The 20354-nt window shown below is 38.2% G+C and overlaps 1 protein-coding gene across 2 annotated transcripts in view; it reads left to right on the forward strand.

Annotated features, from left to right (window-relative positions):
- The window catches only part of LOC122787157 (transmembrane 6 superfamily member 2-like), a 346675-nt gene that overhangs the window by 164361 nt on the left and 161960 nt on the right, over positions 1–20354 (forward strand). For both annotated transcript variants that reach the window (XM_044053733.1, XM_044053732.1), the window contains exons 3-4: positions 18357–18454; positions 18566–18669. In XM_044053733.1, the coding sequence (XP_043909668.1) occupies positions 18434–18454; positions 18566–18669 (125 nt within the window). In that variant the 5' untranslated portion in view covers positions 18357–18433. The remainder of the gene's footprint in view (positions 1–18356; positions 18455–18565; positions 18670–20354) is intronic.

The raw sequence follows: 20354 nt of genomic DNA on the forward strand, positions 1-20354 counted from the left end.
GGCTTATACCCCAGAGGTGGGTAACAATCAACTGTTGAGCAAGTAGGTGCTGGAGATAATTAAGGAGGCCAGGAGGCCCAGCACCAGGAAATCATACTTGGCAAAATGGAAAAAATTCAATGTCTGGTGTCAAACTAAGGGTACAATCGGCTCCCTTGCCTCTCTCTGATTCTAGACTACCTGGTGGAGCTAGTACAAAATGGATTATCGTACTCTTCCATCAAGATCCATGCTTCAACTATCTCTGCCCTCTCCCATCCCCTGCTAAAATAATTCCTTAGAGGGGTATCTCACATCAGGCAACCTAGGAGGCCACCTACACCTGCTTGGGACCTGAACTATGTCTTTGAAAAGTTGACCTTACTGCCCTTTGAACCAGCTGCCTCTGCAGAACTGAAACACCTCTCATGGAAGACAGCCTTCCTGCTGGCCATAACCTCAGCTAGGAGGGTTTCCGTGCTGCAGGCACTCATGGCAATTGATCCCTTCATTATCTTCCATGCAGACAGGGTGTCTCTTAGAAGTAATCCTTCTTTTATGCCCAAGATGGTGTCTGACGTAATTCGAAATCAGGCTATACATCTTCCCACCTTCTTTCCTAACACTCAGAACATGGGAGAAAGAATCCTGCATTCAGTGGATGTGCACAGACAACTTAGATACTATCTGGATAGAACCAAGCCTCTCAGAAAGACTGACCAGTTCCTGGTCAGCTTCACCCCAAGCGCAGAGGGGAAACCTATCTCCAAGCTGACCATTTCTAAATGGATATCCAACTGTATCCATTTCTGCTACCTCTTCCAGTAGAAGACTACACCCAAGCCTGTCCATAGCCATTCCACTAGGCCAGCATCTACTTCCACTGCTTTCCTCAGGGGTTCCCTACTAAGGACACCCCAGAAGCTGCCACTTGGACTTCCATCCACACCTTCACCAAGCACTAACATTTCCCTCTTTTCTCCAAAACCCAGGCTGGCTTTGCCTCTGCAGTCTTGCAGGGCATGCTAGGTCCTACTTACAGCAGTGCAACTCTGTCCTTTTTCTTAACCTTCTACCATCCACCCTACCTTCAGCTTTGGGAATCTTCCCACAAGTGATGACTGCAACAGTGAAACACGAAGAACATAGTACATTTGTATACACTTACCATAAATGTAGATGTTCAAGTGTATTCACTGTTGCAATCCTGGTTCCCCTCCCTCCTTCCCCCTTTATTTCTCTCTCACTTTCCTTCTTACCTATCTATACCTTTGGCCATTCCCCAGGTTGACCTTCCTCAGGCCTTCTGGGCAGGGTTCCTATAGGTTGGGGGCAAGAAAAACTGATGTAATGATGTTGGCTGCCCTGATTTATACCACTGATGACCTGACATCAGTCCCTGGTGACCTGCAGCCGATGCAGGAGGGAAAATCTTTACTCTGGTATTCAGGCCAACCAAGGGCTACCCAGCAGGGATAACCCAAAAGTGATGACTGCAACAGTGAGTACACTTGAACATCTCCATTTATGGTAAGTTTACACAACTGTACTTTCCTGCAGAAGGAGCTCCTCTGAATGAAGTACAAGTACATGCATTGCAATATTGTCAGATTTTATCTTCCCACAGCTGAATTTCAAAGCCAAAGTAGAATCAGGGAAAACTGTCAGTGCCAGCTTACCTCCACAGTCCATGGAAACATATGAGTGACCATGTTTCACTCCATGATAGACTGCTGTCACTTCAGCTGCAGTCACTTATGAAGCTTTACTGGTTGAATTACGTGGCTGAATAAACTTTGTCATTGCAAGGTTCTGCCTCTGGAGCTGAAGGCTTTGCTGATGTTTGTCTGACTTCTGATGGCTTTTCAATGCCTTTTTCTATTCCTATTTTACAGTGAAAGTTGTTCCACAGGATGTGCACTTTGCCATGGCGTCTGCATTTGGAACAGGTTGCACCCATGAGTAGCTTTGCTCCCACACCTTATTATAACTGCAGAAAAACATCTTAGGAGACATGCTTTCAGCCTCTTGCTGATCCATTGACCTTTTCCCGAACATGATTCTTGCAGGATCCTTGCTCAACATCACTGCAATAAACTGAAACAGCTGTTAATACAAAATCAAAACACTATTATGTGACCAACAGCAGTGCCTGGTGGTGTCTGTGTCAGTCATTAGCCAGAGTTTCTCACATTCAGATGTGAATCTCCAGACTTTTACACCTTGGTAATATCAAGCTGGTATAAGGAAAAAAAAAACATGTGAAAAAAGATAGAGACTCCACATGAAAAATTAATAGTGAAGATGTTTGTCTGACTTCCGATGGCTTTTCAATGCCTTTTCCTCATCCCATTTTACAGTGAAAGTTGTTCCACAGGATGTGCACTTTGCCATGGCATCTGCATTTGGTTCTCATGGGTTCTCAATAGTGGGGTGTAGACGGGGCAGTGGTGCAGCGGTAGCGTTGTCGTCTCACAGCAAGAGGTTCTCTGGTTCGATTCTCGGCTGGGGTGCCTTCTGTGTGGATTCTGCATGTCCTCCCTGCGTTCGAGTGGGTTTCCTCCCACGTTACAAAGACATGCATCTGGAGCATTTCTCCCTGGGCCTCCACTGAAAATTGGCTTTGTTCCAAGTCGGACTTTCCCGGTTAACAAATGTTAAATAAATAAATAAATAAATAAATAAATAAATAAATAAATAAAATAAAGATCAAGTAATGAAAGGCAGTAGAAGCAATTGCTGTCTGAGGGACATTCTGCAGCTGTTACACACATGAAACTAGTGTGACAGCAGAACACGCACAGAAGGCATTCAACTGTGTCTAAAACCTATGGGTCAGACACTAAAGCAATGTCCCAAGTTAAGACCCTTTACTGTTATGCAGAACCCAATGCAAAGTTCACCAGCTGACTCTTTACACAGTGACAAAGTTCAGGCATACCGTGTGCTGACAAGATGATAAAGACGAAATACATAGCTCAGCAATCATAATACACTCTGGCCACAACAGTAATAACTGGCGTAGAGACGGCTCAAAAAAATCAGAGTGATTTTTAAATATTGCAATCCTAGAACAGACCATGCCTTTTCTAAGGATAGAAGCCTAATAAAAATATTTAGTGACTTCAACCCCTATCATTTGGTGGAAATCCACACAGTATGAAAACAATGATGTAAAAATCTGTCCATTCTGTTTTAAATTTCACAGTACCATTCACCCTAGACCAGAAACTTAGACAGCCTAGTGCTAGAGCCACAGAAATGTTAAAAGCCTCAGTAAGTGCATTTCCTTAAATTTATGAAGTTAAACATCCACAAATGCTTTTAAATCATACCTCTTAGCACAAGAAACTGGCACAAAGTATAAAATGGACAAATTTAAAATGCCGCTCTTCATATGTGATTTGCCACTATGAAACAGACTATTTTGAAAGACAAACATTGCGGTGCTATATTCAAACATACAGGGGCTAGAATAAAACATTTCCATCATATATGGCTTTAAAAAAGTTAAAACTGTTCAACCCTAATTGCTTGCAGCAAGATGTCCTGTTAGCACAATATCGGATCAAAAATAAACAGGAGCATCAGCAGACTAAAAGTTCCAAGAAGCTTGACAGTGCATCAGTAGTTATCATTTTAAACTTATTCTATGTGGTGACCCTCCTCTACAGGACTGTATCCACTGGCAACAGTATGGGATGTTCACAGAGGATGCTAAGTACCCACAGTATTCACAGATGCAGCACTCTGCGTCAAGTGCAATTTCCCTTAACAGCAGGGACCACAGTCAATTCAGGGGTGGTTTCTCCCTCTTTCTCTAGACCGCCAATATGATTCCTCAATGGCACAGCTATAGAGTTGAGCAGAGTGGGCCAAGTCAAGACCTCCAGTGCCCTATTTGTCCAACCAGTGCTTTTGGCCCCACTGAATCAGTTGACACATGAGGTCTGATTTGCACACATACCTCGGAAAGACAAAGGCTGGCACAGGTTTACTAACTACTACACACCCTTTTCCCCAGACTATAAGGTAGTTATCATTGCCACCTGCTCCTTATCAGCTACTTTAAGGCCCTTAACACAAATTGGTAGTTTGATCAAAGGCAAGGTAGAGTGGACCACATAGTGTCAGTAAGTAAATATGCAAGTACTCTCAAAACTTAAATATCTCTACGGCACAATAAAAGGTTTAAATATATTCAGTAATAAAAGAAAATACTCAGTATACATTCACTTAAAGTACAAAACCACATGAAAAATATTTAAAACATTGCAGTAAAAGCTGTCAAACTAAGCCTTGCTATAAACAGTACACTCTATAAACCAATGAACGGTTTAAATATATTCAATAATGAAAGAAATACTCAGTATAATTCACTGTGACATTACAGTTCAAAACCACATGAAATATTTCAAGTAGCATTGCAGTACAGTCTCAAAGAAAAAGTTAAACTAAGCCTTGCTATATACTTAAGACAGTACACCCTAGAAAACACAGATCAAGGTAAACATCGTGGTGATAACACAAACTAGAAATGACAATTCTACAGTCATAACAAGCATCCTATACAAATCATGCACTCAGTATATAATCACTGTAACGTCAAAGTACAAAAAACACATGAAGAATATTTAAAACATTGCAGTAAAAACAGCCAAACTAAGTCTTGCTATAGACAGTACACCCTAGAAACCGCATATCAAGGTAAACATCGTGGTGATGACAAACTAAAAATGACAGTTCTACAGTCATAAGTTACAAGCATCTTATACGAATCATGCATTCAGTATACATCCACTATAACATCAAAGTGCAAAACCACATGAAAAATATTTAAAATAACATTGCAGTAAAAACTATATATGCTATATAGACAGTACCCTAGAAACTACAGATCAAGGTAGATGTGGTGATTACAAACTCTAAATGGTACTGTTCTTATCATTTGTGGTTTGTAATCACCACAATAGTTATGTACCTTGATACAGTTATAACACAAGCATCTCATACAAATAATGCACAAATAGAAGTACATGATTTGTATAAAATGCTTGTGTCATACCTCACAACCTCTTAGAGCAAGAAATCTGGACAAACCCATAAATAAAAGTGGGGCAAAGGCCCAAAAATAGGGAACATTTTTAAATATTGATCTTACAAACTTAGAAAGTTGATAGAATAACAGGTTTTGCATTAGCATGAGTTTTCTGAAGGTTATGAAGTCTGAAAGTCAAATATCTATCATTATGTTCTAACTTCAGTCTTTAATTATTTGCCACTAATTTGCCAGAGAACCACAATTTTATGAAAAACTAACCAAATATATGAGGCAAAAATCTGGACATTCTGCGAAAATCTGTATCAATGAATGAGATACTGCCAGCACAGCTCCTTAGTGGATTTTATAAATGTAACGTAACATTTACAAAACTCATTAAGTAGCTGTGCTGGCAGTATCTCATTCCATTTGTCATTATAAGCCTTTAAAAGTCAAATTCTCAAGTTAAATTTAAATTCCACTTACCTTGCAGGACAATCACAGGCAGAACTGAGGAGAGGGGAGAGGTTTTGTTGCCATAATACTGCTTGCTGACGGCCATCCAGATCGTCATGAAACCAGGCTATCGCTGTCTGGCTGAGGTTTAGATTAGCTAGGACATTTAAGAGTTTGGTATGGGATGTGGTGTCAAATGCCTTTGACAGATCAAGGAATGTTGAGGAGACTAGATTAATTTTACTACAGAGTTGGTTAATGGTATTGGTAAAACTCAATAGTGCTGTGGTAGTGCTATGATTGGGTCAGAATCTGTGTTGTGTGGGAGTTAGTAGATTGTTTGTTATTAGATATTCTAGCAGTTGTGCATGAATAAATTTTTTCCAAGATTTTAGAAAGGGGAGACAGTATGGCTATGGAACGGTAGTTAGATAGATCTGTTGAGTTACTGCCTTTGGGAAGTAGAATTATGTGTGCAATTTTCCAGAGTTTGGGTGTTTTATTTTCTGCAATATAGCAGCTTATTAGGATGGTGATGGGGACTGAGATGGCATCAGCTGCTAGTTTCAGGTATTCTGCTTGTAGTTTGTCTGCAGCTAAAATAATTGGCTTAAGTCTTTTAAGATATTTTTTTACAGTAGCGGTAGGTACTAGTTGAAAATGAAAGCTGCTGGGATTGTGAATTGGTGGGGGTAAAGAGGGGATGGGAAAGAAGTTACTATTTATAAGCTTTAAAATGGATTCAGTAAGGTATTTATTAAACTAGGTTCGAATATCATCTTTGGTATTGGATAAGCTTGGAGGTGGAGTGGTGGTTTGCCCCGGATGCAGTATTTTATTGATGGAGGACCAACATTTTTGGGGATTTTTCTGATGTTTTGTTTGGATGTTACTATAGTAGTCTTTTTTGTCCTGCCTGATCTGTTTTTTGACTGAATGTTTGCGCTGTAGGTATTTTTGACATTTTACAGTGTTTTTTTTCCTTTGACCATTTCTCCCAGTCTTTATCTCTTAATTTTAGTAGTGATCTGGTGGGCTTAGTAAGCCAGGGAGTGTCAATGGGTTTTATATGTAATGTACATCAATCATCAAGCAGGGTGGAACCAAGTCTTATCATCTGTATAGGAAAGCACTCAGAGTGTGGCAATGGGCGATATCCTCCAACCACTTTCTAATAGCAATGCACATCCTGGGGGGCTCAAACATGAAAGCAGCTACTTTGCCCTAATCCTTCCTCAGGGGGAGTTCCCAAGAGATGCTGTTCTTCTCAATTGGCCCTCGGGTCTACGCTATGCCATTCCTCCCTTCCCTCTCATTGCCCTCTTTTTGAAGAAAGCAAGCAGGTTGAGAAGCAAAGTAATTCTCATTTCACCCTTCTGACCTTGACAAGTTTGGCTGCCCTTTCTAAGGACTCACCTAATTCACTGTCCATAGATTCTGGACCCAGTTCCAGACCTGTTGTCTCACCTGCAGGGACTGGTGCATCCCAACCTTCAAAACCTCAAGCTTACAGCTTGGTTCCTCCAATTCTGCTAGTCACCAGGCAGAATAATTTACCTTCCCCAGTTTAAAAAATTCTACTGGCTTCCCATAGACTATCTGCCAGGAAACTCTACCTTAGTGAAAGAGATTTTCGATTTGGGCATGTGATAATGATCATAACTTCTTCTCTGCACCGGTGGAGAAAGTTTTGGAATGTTTAGCCATACTTTTTGATCAAGGAATGTCTGATTCCACAGTTAAGGTCCAGTTAGCTGCCGTTTCTAATTTCCATAATGGCTTTGAAGACCATTCACTAATTTTCCATAGATTATGTAAAGTGTTTTGTGATTAAAACCTCTGTTTAAAGGCTTTTCTAGTCCCTTGGGTTCTGACCTTGGTCTTGCAGTGCTTGGTGCTCCCCTTCTTTGAACCAGCAGCAACATGTCACTTAAAATTTCTCTCATGGAAAACTCTTTTTCTGATAGCCATTACCTCTGCCAGATGAATTTCTGAGATTCAAGCCTTATGCTCAAAACCCCCCATATTTGGTTTTTCATAAGGATAGAGTTTCACTAAGAACCAACCCATCCTTTCCTCCTAAGGTGGTCTCAGAATCCAATATTAATCAAACTGTTGACTTGCCCATTTTCTTTCCCAATTTTTCCAACAAAGGTGAATATTGCTTACACTTGCTTGGATGTTCACAGACAATTATATTTCTACCTCAGCAGAACTAAAGAATCTAGAAAATCAGACCAGTTGTTTCTATCTTTTTGTGGTCCACCTCTAGGAAGATTTGTTTCAAATGGCTATGAGACTGTATTATTTATTATTATTATTATTATTATTATTATTATTATTATATATAATAAGAATCTCAAGTTACCTGCACCATTGAGAGTGCATTCCACCAGATCAATAGCCACGTCAGCTGTTTTTCATTCCAAGGCTTCCATGGATGAGGTATGTGCAGTAGCAACATGGGCTACTCCACATACCTTTATCACTCATTACAGATTGGATCTGATCTCCAGGGGAAGAGCTTCCTTTTGTTCTATGGTTCTCAGAAATATCTTTCCATAAGGCCACCCAGGACCTAAAGCAGCTGGGGACTCTGTCCCAAAGGTCAAAGATAGATGATTTTCAACATCAGATAAAGAAGTTATGTACTTACCCTAATGTTCCATCTGTGTTGTCTATCTTAATCTATTCTTGACACCTCACCCTCCTTCCTCCTCCTGTTGACTTCCTGGAGGATTGGACTCTTGTCCTGGTAACTTTATCAAGTTTGACATTGGACATGGCTTCTTCTTTTGGTTGTAAATTCCTCTGTCTTTCTATGTGGCTGCAAACTCAATCTGAGGCAATATGGAGAGGGGTATTATGGGTCGAGTCTCAGCTTGAGAGTTTTTGGCTGGTGTGAGCTGTGTAACAACTGAGATGGTTCAGAGATCGGAACCGAGTACCCAGAGGTCAAGAATAGATAAAGATTGACAACACAGATGAAATATTATGGTAAGTACATAACTTCTTTTTTTAAATGTAGGAAAATGGAGCACTTAAAAAAACATCCTTAGCTAACAATGCTGTATCTAACAAAAATGTGATTTTAAACCAAACTGCTTGCAGTGAAAATGTCTTACCTTTTGGAAATGGGATTTCTAAGCAACATGCTGATAATGAAACTGCTTACTTGAGTGTAATAAAATAATTGCTAGACCAACAATCAGACTGAGAGGTAATAGGAAAATGCAGGAAGACCCAAGTGAAGAAATGTTTATATTTACCAAGGACTTTGTGTGTTCTTCTGAATGTGAATGACTTGTAGAAATTTGAAGTCTTTGATAATAATTGAAGTTTTTTTTTTATTTTGCCTATTTGTCACTGGAAATAAGGTGTACGGAGGTCATGCAAAATATGTTCCTGGTGTATTTTACCTATTGCAACCCCCCCTCTCCCCACACACACAAAATACAAAGGGGATCTTAAGTATGATGCATGAAATTCCTTGTCATGTAGGTTAGGGAGTGATGCTTCATGTTAAATGGTATAATCTTGAGTCACAAATAGTATTTAATTTTAGTTGTATTCTTTTATTGTAATGTTTATATTCAAATCTGAACAAGTTTAATTTCTAGGGTTTGATTTGGGTGGACAGTGATACTTTTTCATGGTTGTATTTGTCTGCTTTACGTGTAGTTTACATGTAAAGTACTTCACTCTACTTTTCTATTTATTTATTAACCATTTGTTAACTGTTTTTTGGGCACCAACAGAAGTGCAGTATATCAGAAGATGATCCATGGTTATAAAGTTTGTGTGCACATGTAAAGTATAATGTAACATGGAGATAGCTATGGGATGTAAGAGTTTTTTTTACATTGAAATGGTTTTATTTTTATTTATTTATTTTTAAGTAAGTGTAGATTTGGGAGTTGTTTTAAGTGGTGTAGGGTGCTTTGTGGTGTGTGTGTGTGTGTGTTTGGCATGTGTACTATCTTCTTCTTCTTCTTTCGGCTTTTCCCGGTTAGGGGTCGCCACAGCAGATCACTTATCCACTCATGATTGGCAGTGGAGTTTTACGGTGTTGAGTTGCCAGCCCGGTGCCCAACCTTCCATGGAAGGCACACACTTGCACGCACTCATGCCTAGGGCCAATTTAGAGTGTCCAATCCACCTACAGCATGTCTTTGGGATGTGGGAGGAAACCAGAGCACCCGGACAAAACCCACGTGACCACAGAGAGGACATGCAGACTCCACACAGAAGGCACTCCTGTACTATGTTGTTGTGTTTTTCGGCTTTTCCCGGTTCTGTACTATATGTAGTTAAAATGTTCAGAGAAAGTTTAGTAGGTTTAGCAACATTACAGGAATATTAATAAAGTTTTGATAATGTATCAGTAATGTAGATAGTCAAAAGCATATACACAGTGTACCAGATGTATGCTATTAGCACACCTTTTATCTGTAATCTACCATTAAAATAAATGCATACAAAGTGTGTGTGTGTGTGTGTGTGTGTGTGTGTGTGTGTGTGTGTGTGTGTGTGTGTGTGTGTGTGTGTGTGTGTGTGTGTGTGTGTGTGTCTGTGCATATACAGACTCACACATATAACTCGTGCTATGGCATGCTTAATCAGACTGGCATGAAAAGATTTTGATATTCTTTAGTAATACTTTTCCTTCTTATTAACTGTAGGGAACCATGTAATGGTTATAGTTCTTTTTTTTACAAAGTAGTACTGTGAGGAAAGCCTGCTATGATACTCTGAACAGAAGGAAAACACTTTTTAATGTTTGTTTTGTATAGGATGTGTGGTAAATTCCCTACACCTTTGTCCAGGGGAATGTATCCTCTGTACACATTTATAGAGTTGCGAGGACATAGACATAGCAAAAGAGCCATCCATCACTGTTTCCCCAGTTCAGACAAGTCTGTCTTGCAATTATGTATTTTTCACAGATTATCTTCAGAGAGCCATACATTTCTCATCAGCAGCTGTTCCTGTTGTGTATGAATCCATGGGGACATTGCTGAGTGTCGATGGCTGCTTTGGATATTTGCTTTAAGACTTTTCCATTATGTCTGAACATTGTTGTTTCACTGCAGTAGTATAAAGTCAAAGTGAGGCATTTAGCTCAGAATATCTTTAGTTAATTGTTTTTGCAACCAAATTAAATTGGTTAATGACTTCACATCTCAAGAAGAAAACTTGTCTGAATCAGGTTATTTGAACTGGATGAAATGGCTTTAGTAGCCACATTTACTTAGGTAAGTGAATAGTTTTTTTCTGGGAAAAAAACTGAAATATTGACTGTTGCTAATAATAGTTGAAAGTGTCTTATTCATTCCTTTAGCATGCATAATATCCAACTACATATTTATAGTAATTGATTCATTTAATAGTTTTTGTTACTAGGAAGATGTACCTACATTTTTGCTCAGGTAGTAGTTTATATATTTGTAGAAGAAAAGCTTCAAAGCAGATTTTCTGATTTTTTTTTAATCATCCATGCCTTTCAGTGATGGACAGAAATGTTTGGTAATGTTATTCTTTAATATAATTAGCTTTATTGGTATGCACTTGTTTTTCATTAGCTTATTTTCAGTAATGCTATTTCTTTCCTATTAGAACAAAAATAAGTCAAGTTTAGACAAAAGTATACTACATAGAAATTTAAATTGTTAATGTTACATTTAAATTGTTTAAATATTCAGAGATACTGACAGTGATTATCTTGTCGTTTTATGAAAAGCCACAGGGCTTAATTTTAAAGTTAAAAGCTATTCAATCGTAGCACACATCTTTAAAAATTAAAACCTGACATAGTTGTTGTACAAGAAACTCTTCAAATGGATTATTTGCTAATGAGAAGACAAAGTTTCTGGGAAAGAAATTGCCTTTAATTTGTATCATAAATCGCATTTTTTTCTCTAGTCTTCTAAAATACATAGCACACTATTTTTTACGTAGCCATAGTTATATTACATATATATTTGTGGCCCCTGCCTTATATATATATATATCGGATAAAGATATATCACAAATGTAGGACCTTCAATCAATGCTCACTTGCCTGTTGATTCCTTCTTTCCTACAAAGGGCAAGGGTGAAGTAGTGAGGTTCTCTGAGTGTTACAGTTTGAAGAAGGTGTATTATATTATTGAGTCCAATATGCAATTTCCCCAAACTATAGTTTGGTGTGACAGTGAGCTAGGTAAAGTGCCCAAGCTTTTATATGCCCTTCCTGTTGCAGACTTAAGTCGTTCTTCTTTTTTCATGGTTTTATACTGCTTTCTAAAAACACAAAATACATTTGTAATTTGAAAAAAAAAGTTACATGGCTTATGTAGTTTCATTGTATATTATGTTAAGGTTGCTGCAGTTCAGATATGTCTCTCCATTTTTGCTCTTACAGTGCTGAGCTGTGTTTTAAAGCTCTTAACATGATTATCAGATTCTGTTGTTGCTGTCCTGAAACAGACAGGCATTTTGGTGAGGTAGCCTAATTCTAATCTTGACAGTAAAAGGACTGCATTCCTTATTTAATTGTATTACTATTCTGTTAATATAATTCCTTCATCTCTTTTCCATTGTACTCCTAAGTTCATCCTATTAAAAGGAAGGAGAGATGTGGGCCCTTGTCATATCTACTGTCCTTAAGCAGTATACTTATATTTTGGTGAAGATTAGTTTGTCAACCAAAAAAAAAAAAGATAAAAAGATAAAAAAAAAAAATTCTCATCCCCTCTTTCCATCCTCTGAAAACAGTTGAAAACATCAAGATGCCCTGTGCTTCAGTGATTTCCTTATTTCAGTAACTTTCAGCTCTTTTTATATGGTACCTGCATCTCAAGATAAGAGTTAGTAACTACACTACAAGTGTATCAATGACCATTCTTGACTAAAATCCTATCTACTGCCTAAGGGATGGATTTAATAAAGTACTATTTATAACCCTCTAAGGAACCATTAAGAGCCACATTACGGATTTGGAGAAAATGGCTAACCAATCATCTTTCTCATATAACCCCAGTCTGTAGTTCAACATGATTAATATCTCTTCCCTTTAGTTTCCCATATTCCTCTTGGTTGAGAAGCTCTTCTCTTTTATGAATCATAACTGCCAGTATGTTTCCATTACTTGTCATGTACTGGCATCCTCAGTTACAGGCAGTAGATGAGTGCATTGAGACATACATACTCAAAAAAAGATGGATAGGAAAAAAATCTCATCCCTTTAAAATGTAACTAAAGATTCTACTAAGATACTGACATGTTATGAATCTGACCTTCTGTACAAGTAAACTTAATAAAAATAGGATATCAGAAACACTTCAGCATTGCCAAATAACTAGTAAATCAAATAAATCCTGCAATACACAGAATCGTATACCAGAGCTCTGAGGTGGAAAGAGCCCCAATAGCAACCAGACCAAAAGAACACCAATGCCCCAGATATAATTCCAGACTATGGACAAAGATTATTGATAATAAAATGCAAGCGTAGTTAAGCACATTCGTCCTCACAGTATAAGACTTCATCAGAACTAAAACTAAATCCCCTGTACCTGTATTTAAATAGTTAATCAATCTCATCATTTTATCACATGGTTAATACACCGGATTAAAAGCTCCATTAAAGAAAAAAATAAATTAAAACATTTAAATATTACAGAATCTCTATAAAAATACATTGTCATACATATATATATATATATATATATATATATATATATATATATATATATATATACATACACACACACATATATAATAATAAAATAATTATAAATATATATAGACATAAAGAAAAAAGGAAATATCTAAAACACGAAACAAGTCCTAACTCTAATTCATAATAAGATCAATAAACATGTCTCCTACACTAAACAGAGGATTAACCAATAAACATACAGTAATGTAGTAGTTCAATAAACAACATTTCATTTCTTTTATTTCTTTTATACCAATGTAAAACAAAAATGATAAATCATGGACACTTAATACATGCTACACTCAAGCTGCCCTCATTTTTAACTCTGGTCCTATAGAAAACTGTTCATTTAAACCAGGTGCAGTATTTGCCCCTAACAACAGTTGCCAGTAAAGTTTGCCATACTCGGTTCTGGCCTCCCATTGTCCTCCTTGGGGATTGAGGGGTGGGTCTTCAAGTATATAAACTAAGACCACAGTATTAGCACACTCCTTTGAGTGTTTAAGCAAGGCATAAGTTTCCACTCCTTTTGTAACCTCATACTGATGTTCATATATTCCTTTCCTAAGGGGCTTTTCCGTTTACCCTATATAGAATGATGGACATGCTGTAGAAATGGCTATGTATATTACACCTCTTCTAGAACAATTTAACACTGGTCCTATAGAAAACTGTTTATTTGAACCAGGTGCAGTATTTGCCCTTAACAACAGTTGCCAGTAAAGTTTACCATACTCAGTTCTGGCCTCCCATTGTCCTCCTTGGGGATTGAGGGGTGGTCTTCATTTATTCCTTTACGATGTGTATCCCAGACTAAGTACAAGTCCTCTGTATTGTAAATGTATGGATATTCTTTACAAAAACACACTTATAGGTACTAACTAATGTTCTAGTAAACATATGTATGCATTTGGAGTTGCTTTCATATAATTCCTTCAAATATTTTCCTTTATTATAAACAATTAATGGGGTATCTGAAACACTTTTAAAGTGTTAAGAAATGAATAAATACATTCCAGTATTGTAAAATAATTTCTTTAACTAACTTAGTGTTGGGGTTATGATTAATAAATAAAGCCTTGTTAAATTGTGCTATATTCTTAGTCTATCTGTAAATCAACATTTTCTTTGCAGGATTTAGATATAACACCATAACCAGTTATATTGGGGCATATTTAATGCCCCACCCTTTTACCACTTCTTCCTTGATTCTAGTTATCAAATCATTTGGGTAACTCCTATGTGTAAATAACTCTGCAATAAAATCACATTCTTTCAAAAATTCAGTATATTCTGAAGTCATCGTGCCTGTCCGAATAAATTTCCCGTTTACAATTTTTCTCATCTAAAAAAAGGACGATCACTTGTAATATGTAAATAAGAACTGAAAAAAGTTTCTTTATGATGTATCCTTTGAACTATATTTCTTAGTTTCTCACTGTCCTTTTTAACAGAAATGTGCAGAAATTGAAGTTCACTTTCATGCATTTGATAAATAAACTTAAAAAAGAGGTATGTTGTATATATTCAAGAAATTGCAAAAGTTTGTCTTTGTCCAACCCATAAAAGAATTCTAAACAAATTTATGTTCCCAAGTGAACAACACAAAGTTGGCAAGCATGGGGGCATGTGCCACAACCATAGTCACTCCACTCACTTGCTTGAAGAATTCTCATTCAAAACAACATAATATGCGTGGTCAGGTACATATTAAAGGGACCTTTGTACTCAATGATCAGTTTTATGAGGGCTGAATACAACAGAATGCTAACTTCCTTAGACCTAGATGTCATAATCTTGTTTATAAGTTGAGTAACATAGAATGATTTCCTTACTACCTTAGAAACATATTCGTCAAAAGCCAGTTTACTGTCTACATAGTCCCCAAATCCCAGATTACTGGAGTTACTCTTAGGGGTTTGTTGTCAATAAGGTAGTTTCCTGGGGTAGCTGACGTTCCAATGGATACTATTATGCATGTTGTGGCATTGATTTCTAAACTATGGTCTTGTCACCAGTTATTTGTCTGTGTTAGTCCTTCCTGGAGGATGTTAGTTTCTTGGGGGATTCTATGACTGCTTCTAGTTTGCAGTCATCAGCAAACTTGGTTAACCAGAGACCTTTAATGCTGGCTTTGACTTCTGTGAGGTAGATGCCAAAAAAGAGCAGACCCAGAACAGAGCCTTGAGGGACTCTGCTTGTGACTGGTCTCTTTCTGGAAGTGAACTTCCCTGTCGTAACTTCTTGGATCCTATCTGAGAGCCAGCTGGCTATCAATCATGGAATAATAGGGATCGATGCCTAATTCCATGAGTTTGCTTACAATACTTGAGTGAGGTATTGTGTCAAATTCCTTTGCTGGGTCAAGGTAAGCAGTATGCACTGTTTTACCCTCATCCATTGCTTTTGTGATCTTCTCAAGAAATCTGCCTGGTTGAAGTAAGTATGATCTTCCCTTGACAAAACCGAACTGGGTTGGATCCAGTGTGTGAAGGTTTCCTGTGTCAGTATTTAGCATTTCCATGATAATTCTTTCCGTATCTTTGCAAATGCGATTAGTCAGAATTATGGGCCTGTAGTTTCTTGGATCCACAGATGGCCTGCTCTTCTGCAGAGGGATGACCATTGCAGTTCTCCATTCATGCTCCATGAATCCTGACTGGAGGCTGTGGTTGAAAAGTGACTCCAGTGGTCCTGATAAGTTGTGTTTTATGCTATTTAGGAGGCATCCTGGGATATTATTGGGGACCACTGATGCAGTGTTCTTGATGTTGGAGTGTATATTTAGAATCTGTTCCATAGTTATTGTTGGGGGGGGTATGTTTGATGGGATCCCCTTCTAATACTCAAATGGCCATATCATCGAATTTCATTTTTGCAAGATGAAAATCATGAAAACAAAATATCCGAACAGTGAATTTTTCCCAAAGCAAGTAAATACTTGGCCAACATGCCCTTTTCTACACTGTAGTGCAATCCCAGAGTTGGTAGATATAGTTGGGGGGTGTGGGGGGTGTAGCCCCCACCTAGGTGGGTTTTATTTACTCTGGTGTGTGTTTCATTGAAGTTTGGGCAAGTGTTTATTTGCCCTGGGGAAAAATTAGTCATTCGAGTATTTTGTTTTCGCAATTTTTGTCTCGCGAAAAAGAAATTCGATGATATGGCCATTTGAGTATTAGAGCTAGATCCACTTGATGGTGTTTCTTTAGGGGTGGTTGGGGGATGAAATTGAAGCTGAATTTGTCAGCTAATAGATTTGCTATACCATCGGACTCCAGATAATGGCTCTGTTTACTATTAGTTCTGACATTGTTTTGCACTGCCTTTGAGGTTGCAGACATAGCTAAAAAAAGTCTTATGGTTGTCCTTGGCCTAGCAGACTGGTCTTACCTCAAATTTAGCTTTGATAATCTTGAGTTGTACTCTGAATTGTTTGTTTCTATTGATGAGGGAGGTTTTATCCTGTTGGGGATTGCATTTCCTAACTTTTGGCATGATTGTCTTCCTTTTGTTGTACAACCTGTTTATATTAGAATTTTGCCAGGATGGCTTGTTGTTTGAGTTTGTTGTGAGCTTAATCCTGGTGTGCACGAATGCCTTGATGCCTCTGTTAACCTGATTGAGCAGCGTTTCTGTGAACAATTCTGCATAGGCAGATGTGTCCTCAGGATTTGGTGGGGCTTGAAGTTTTGCCAGGTTATCACTTAATAGTGGGAAGTTTGTCTTAAAATAGTACCTAACTGCTATGGGGTTAGCTGAGGTCTTGGGTTTGATGGAGACAGATGGTCTGACCTTACCAGAGAGGACATTACACTTGGGGGGGTAGCATTCTCTGATGTTTGTGAGGACCAGGTCCAGTATGCTTATACTCAGGGTGTTTGTGTTAACAAAGTCAAAGACTCTTTGGGCCTGCACATTAGGGGGCATGTATGAATCTCAGTCTGTAGTGGGGTAGTTAGTTGCCCATGAATATGGTATTGGGTTAATGAGTTATGGGTTTCCTGGGTCTTAGAGGGGGATATGTAGCTTGCAAGGATTTGGTAAAGAATTTTGCGTTTTGTAATTTGGACAGGGAGAAGCTCAAGTGCACCAGCGTAACATGGTGAATTGCAACATTGGACAGCTTGGAAAAATCATTTGTCAAATATCATTTCTTTGTCTTATTTTTTTTTTGTGTGTTTATTCCAGCAGTGTGTCATCATGTTCTTAATTTTAGAGTGGAACTACTGCTTTGTTCCTTGATGTGTTTTAAATGAATTTACTGCCCATTTTTCCCATTGCTCACCATGATTCCTGCTATTACACAGGAGGTCAATACTTTCACTTTGACATAATAGAAAACTGGAGTACTTGATGCATAGTGAATGCCCTTTTGAAGATCAACCCAGAGAAACCCAAAGCTGTGAGGCCAGGTTTCTGAAAGAACATTTCTTTGAATACAGTCATGGATTTTTTTCCTGCAGGAAGGCCTTGCTTTCCTCATGCAGGGAAAGATGCCCAATACTCCCCCTTAATTATATTATCAACCCTGACTTTGCTGTACCTTAGGGAGAGTGATGCATTAACTTTAGCATGTTAACAGTTGTCGTTATTCCCTATCATGGGACAGGAGTCTCTTCTTTGGTTTTATGTCAACTACTTATTTATACTACTCGATTAAATAAAAAAATCTTTTAGATGCAGACAGCAAGTGTTTAAAGAAAAATTGGCTTACTATTTTAGATACTTTAACATAGGTTAGACTATTTATGATTATTGTGTTGCATTGGCTGATGTTAAAAAATTATGGAGTAAGCAAAGAGAGTTGTCCTTCATGCCACCTATTTACCTTGAAACATATTTAAAACATAACTATTTAATCATACATTATCTTTCGTATTATTGACAGCATGCACATAATTGTTTAACCTACTAGTTAAAATGCTTTGTTGCTTTGTTTGATTCTTAGTTGTAAACTCCAGGCTGCGTTTGAAAATGTTCTGCTTGTATCAGTACTCGACTGTGGACAACAAATACGTAATTGAATAAAATAAATAAATTACATATTCAGTTGATGGCAATAGTTGATGTATTTATGTAAATATTTCAATATTTATATAGTATTTTTGTAATATTAAAATTAAATAACATTTATTAAATGTAACACTAGCCTTGATTATTTGCTTTTGGGTATTACAGCTTTCACAGTCTTTGCATTCACAAGTGTGATTGACCTAATAATCTCTTTGGAGGCAGATGGGTTCATCAGTGGATTTATGTCATTTTACATGAAAGAGGTACCACTTTTGGAATATTGCATGCCTGAGCTTTCTTTCTTTATGGTCTGTAGTTTCTCTGATCTTGGTGTAAATAACTTTGACATTTCAAAGCAGTTTCTCATTTAACAGGGTGAACCCTACCTGCGCACATCTTATGGGGTAATGGCTTGCTACTGGGATGGATCTGTCCACTACATCCTGTACCTGATGCTGATTTCTGCCATAGGGCAAGGGTAAGTTTGTCCTTAAGAACAAAAGAGGAGTATTGACTCTTGTTACCTAAGAATTTATTCATCTCCTACTTTTAGTAGAAGAGTCTCTTTGTGATGTTACTCTGATGTGACCATGTGTTACTGTTTTACCTACAATAACCATGAATGGATATAGATGTGTAGAGTCAGTAGGTACAGAACCTTTGTCACCCTAAGGCTTACCCATATTAACATGCACATTCTGAAGTTATACCCCCACTAACCACACACCCCTGCCTACCCCTGCTCCTTTCAGTATTTAAATTATCAACAGTTGCCTAGTTTTTCAGTCTTACAAAAGTACAGTTGTGTAAAATCTTACCATAATGGTAGGTGTCCTTGCCTTCACCACTGCAGTATTCCTTATGAATGGGGATTCCCTGCCGTGAAGCCCTCTGTCCAGCCAGTTTACATAAGTCTACCATTACAATAAGGTACGGTGAACATCACCTGTGCAGTCCTTGCATAAGGTAGGGCATAAAGGTGATGTTCAGGTATACCATCCTCAGAACAGATTGTCCCAGTAGGAACAGCAGTCCAAGGAAAACCAAGGAGAATCTGCACAGCCAGGAAGGGAAAAAGACCAGGGGGATGGAGGGAGGGAGTGAATACTGCAAATGTAAAGGCAAGGACATCTACCCTTATGGTAAGATTTTACACAACTGTACTATGTCCTTACATTCACCACTGTAGTATTCCTTATGAATGGGAAAGTGCAAAACCTCAAGACGAAACCTGGGAGGAGGAAGCAGCAGTGCCCTCCAAGAAGCCATGAAGACTGGCAGCAGCAAAACAAGCTGTAGCTCTGGAGATACCATCCAACTGGTAATGTTTGGTAAAGGGATGCACAGAAGGCCAGGTAGCAGCTTCAAGAATAGAATTAGCATCTAAGGCTTTTCGAAAAAGCACCAGAAGAAGTCACAGCTCTAGAGGAATGAGCCTTTATAGAAGAACAAAGGCTCTCGCCATGAAAAGTGTAACAAAAGGAAATAGCCTTTGAAATCCAAGTGGAAATAGTTTGCTTGGAAACAGCCAAACCTAAAGACCTAGGATAAAAGGAAACAAATAACTGGTCAGACTTTCTGATAGCTTTAGTTTTATCCAAATAAAATCTGAGCTGTCTATGCACATCTAAGGTATGCAGCACCCTCTCACTGTCAGATTGCGGAGAAGGAAAAAAGTAGGCAGATTAATAGACTGATTAAGTGACAATTCATTAACCACCTTGGGCATGAAAGAAGGATTAGTACACAAGGACACACTATCCTCATGAAATTTCAGAAAAGGTCGACAATGCATAAGGGCTTGCAACTCAGACACCCATCTGGCAGAAGTAAGAGGTAACAAAATAACTGCCTTTCAAGAACAATATTGCAAGGAAGATGAAACAGCAGGCTCAAAAGGAGCCTGAGTCAATTTTTCCAGAGCAAAATTAAGATCCCAGGGAAGATGAACAGGCTTCCTGGGAGGTCTAATATTAAGGATGCCTTTTAAGAAATTGCTTAACCCCAAATCTAGAAGCCAGTGGGGAAGTTAAAGGCAGACAAGCAGAAAGAGCTGACATGTGGACCTTAATAGAAGAATAGGCCAAACCAGCATTGAGCAACTCACACAAATAAGAAAGAACCAAAGGTTCATCCACAGAAAGTTGGTCCAGGTCACAAGAA

This window comes from Protopterus annectens, chromosome 13.part0, assembly GCF_019279795.1.
Source record: "Protopterus annectens isolate FY-2018-M chromosome 13.part0, PAN1.0, whole genome shotgun sequence".
Taxonomy (NCBI): Eukaryota; Metazoa; Chordata; order Ceratodontiformes; family Protopteridae; genus Protopterus; species Protopterus annectens.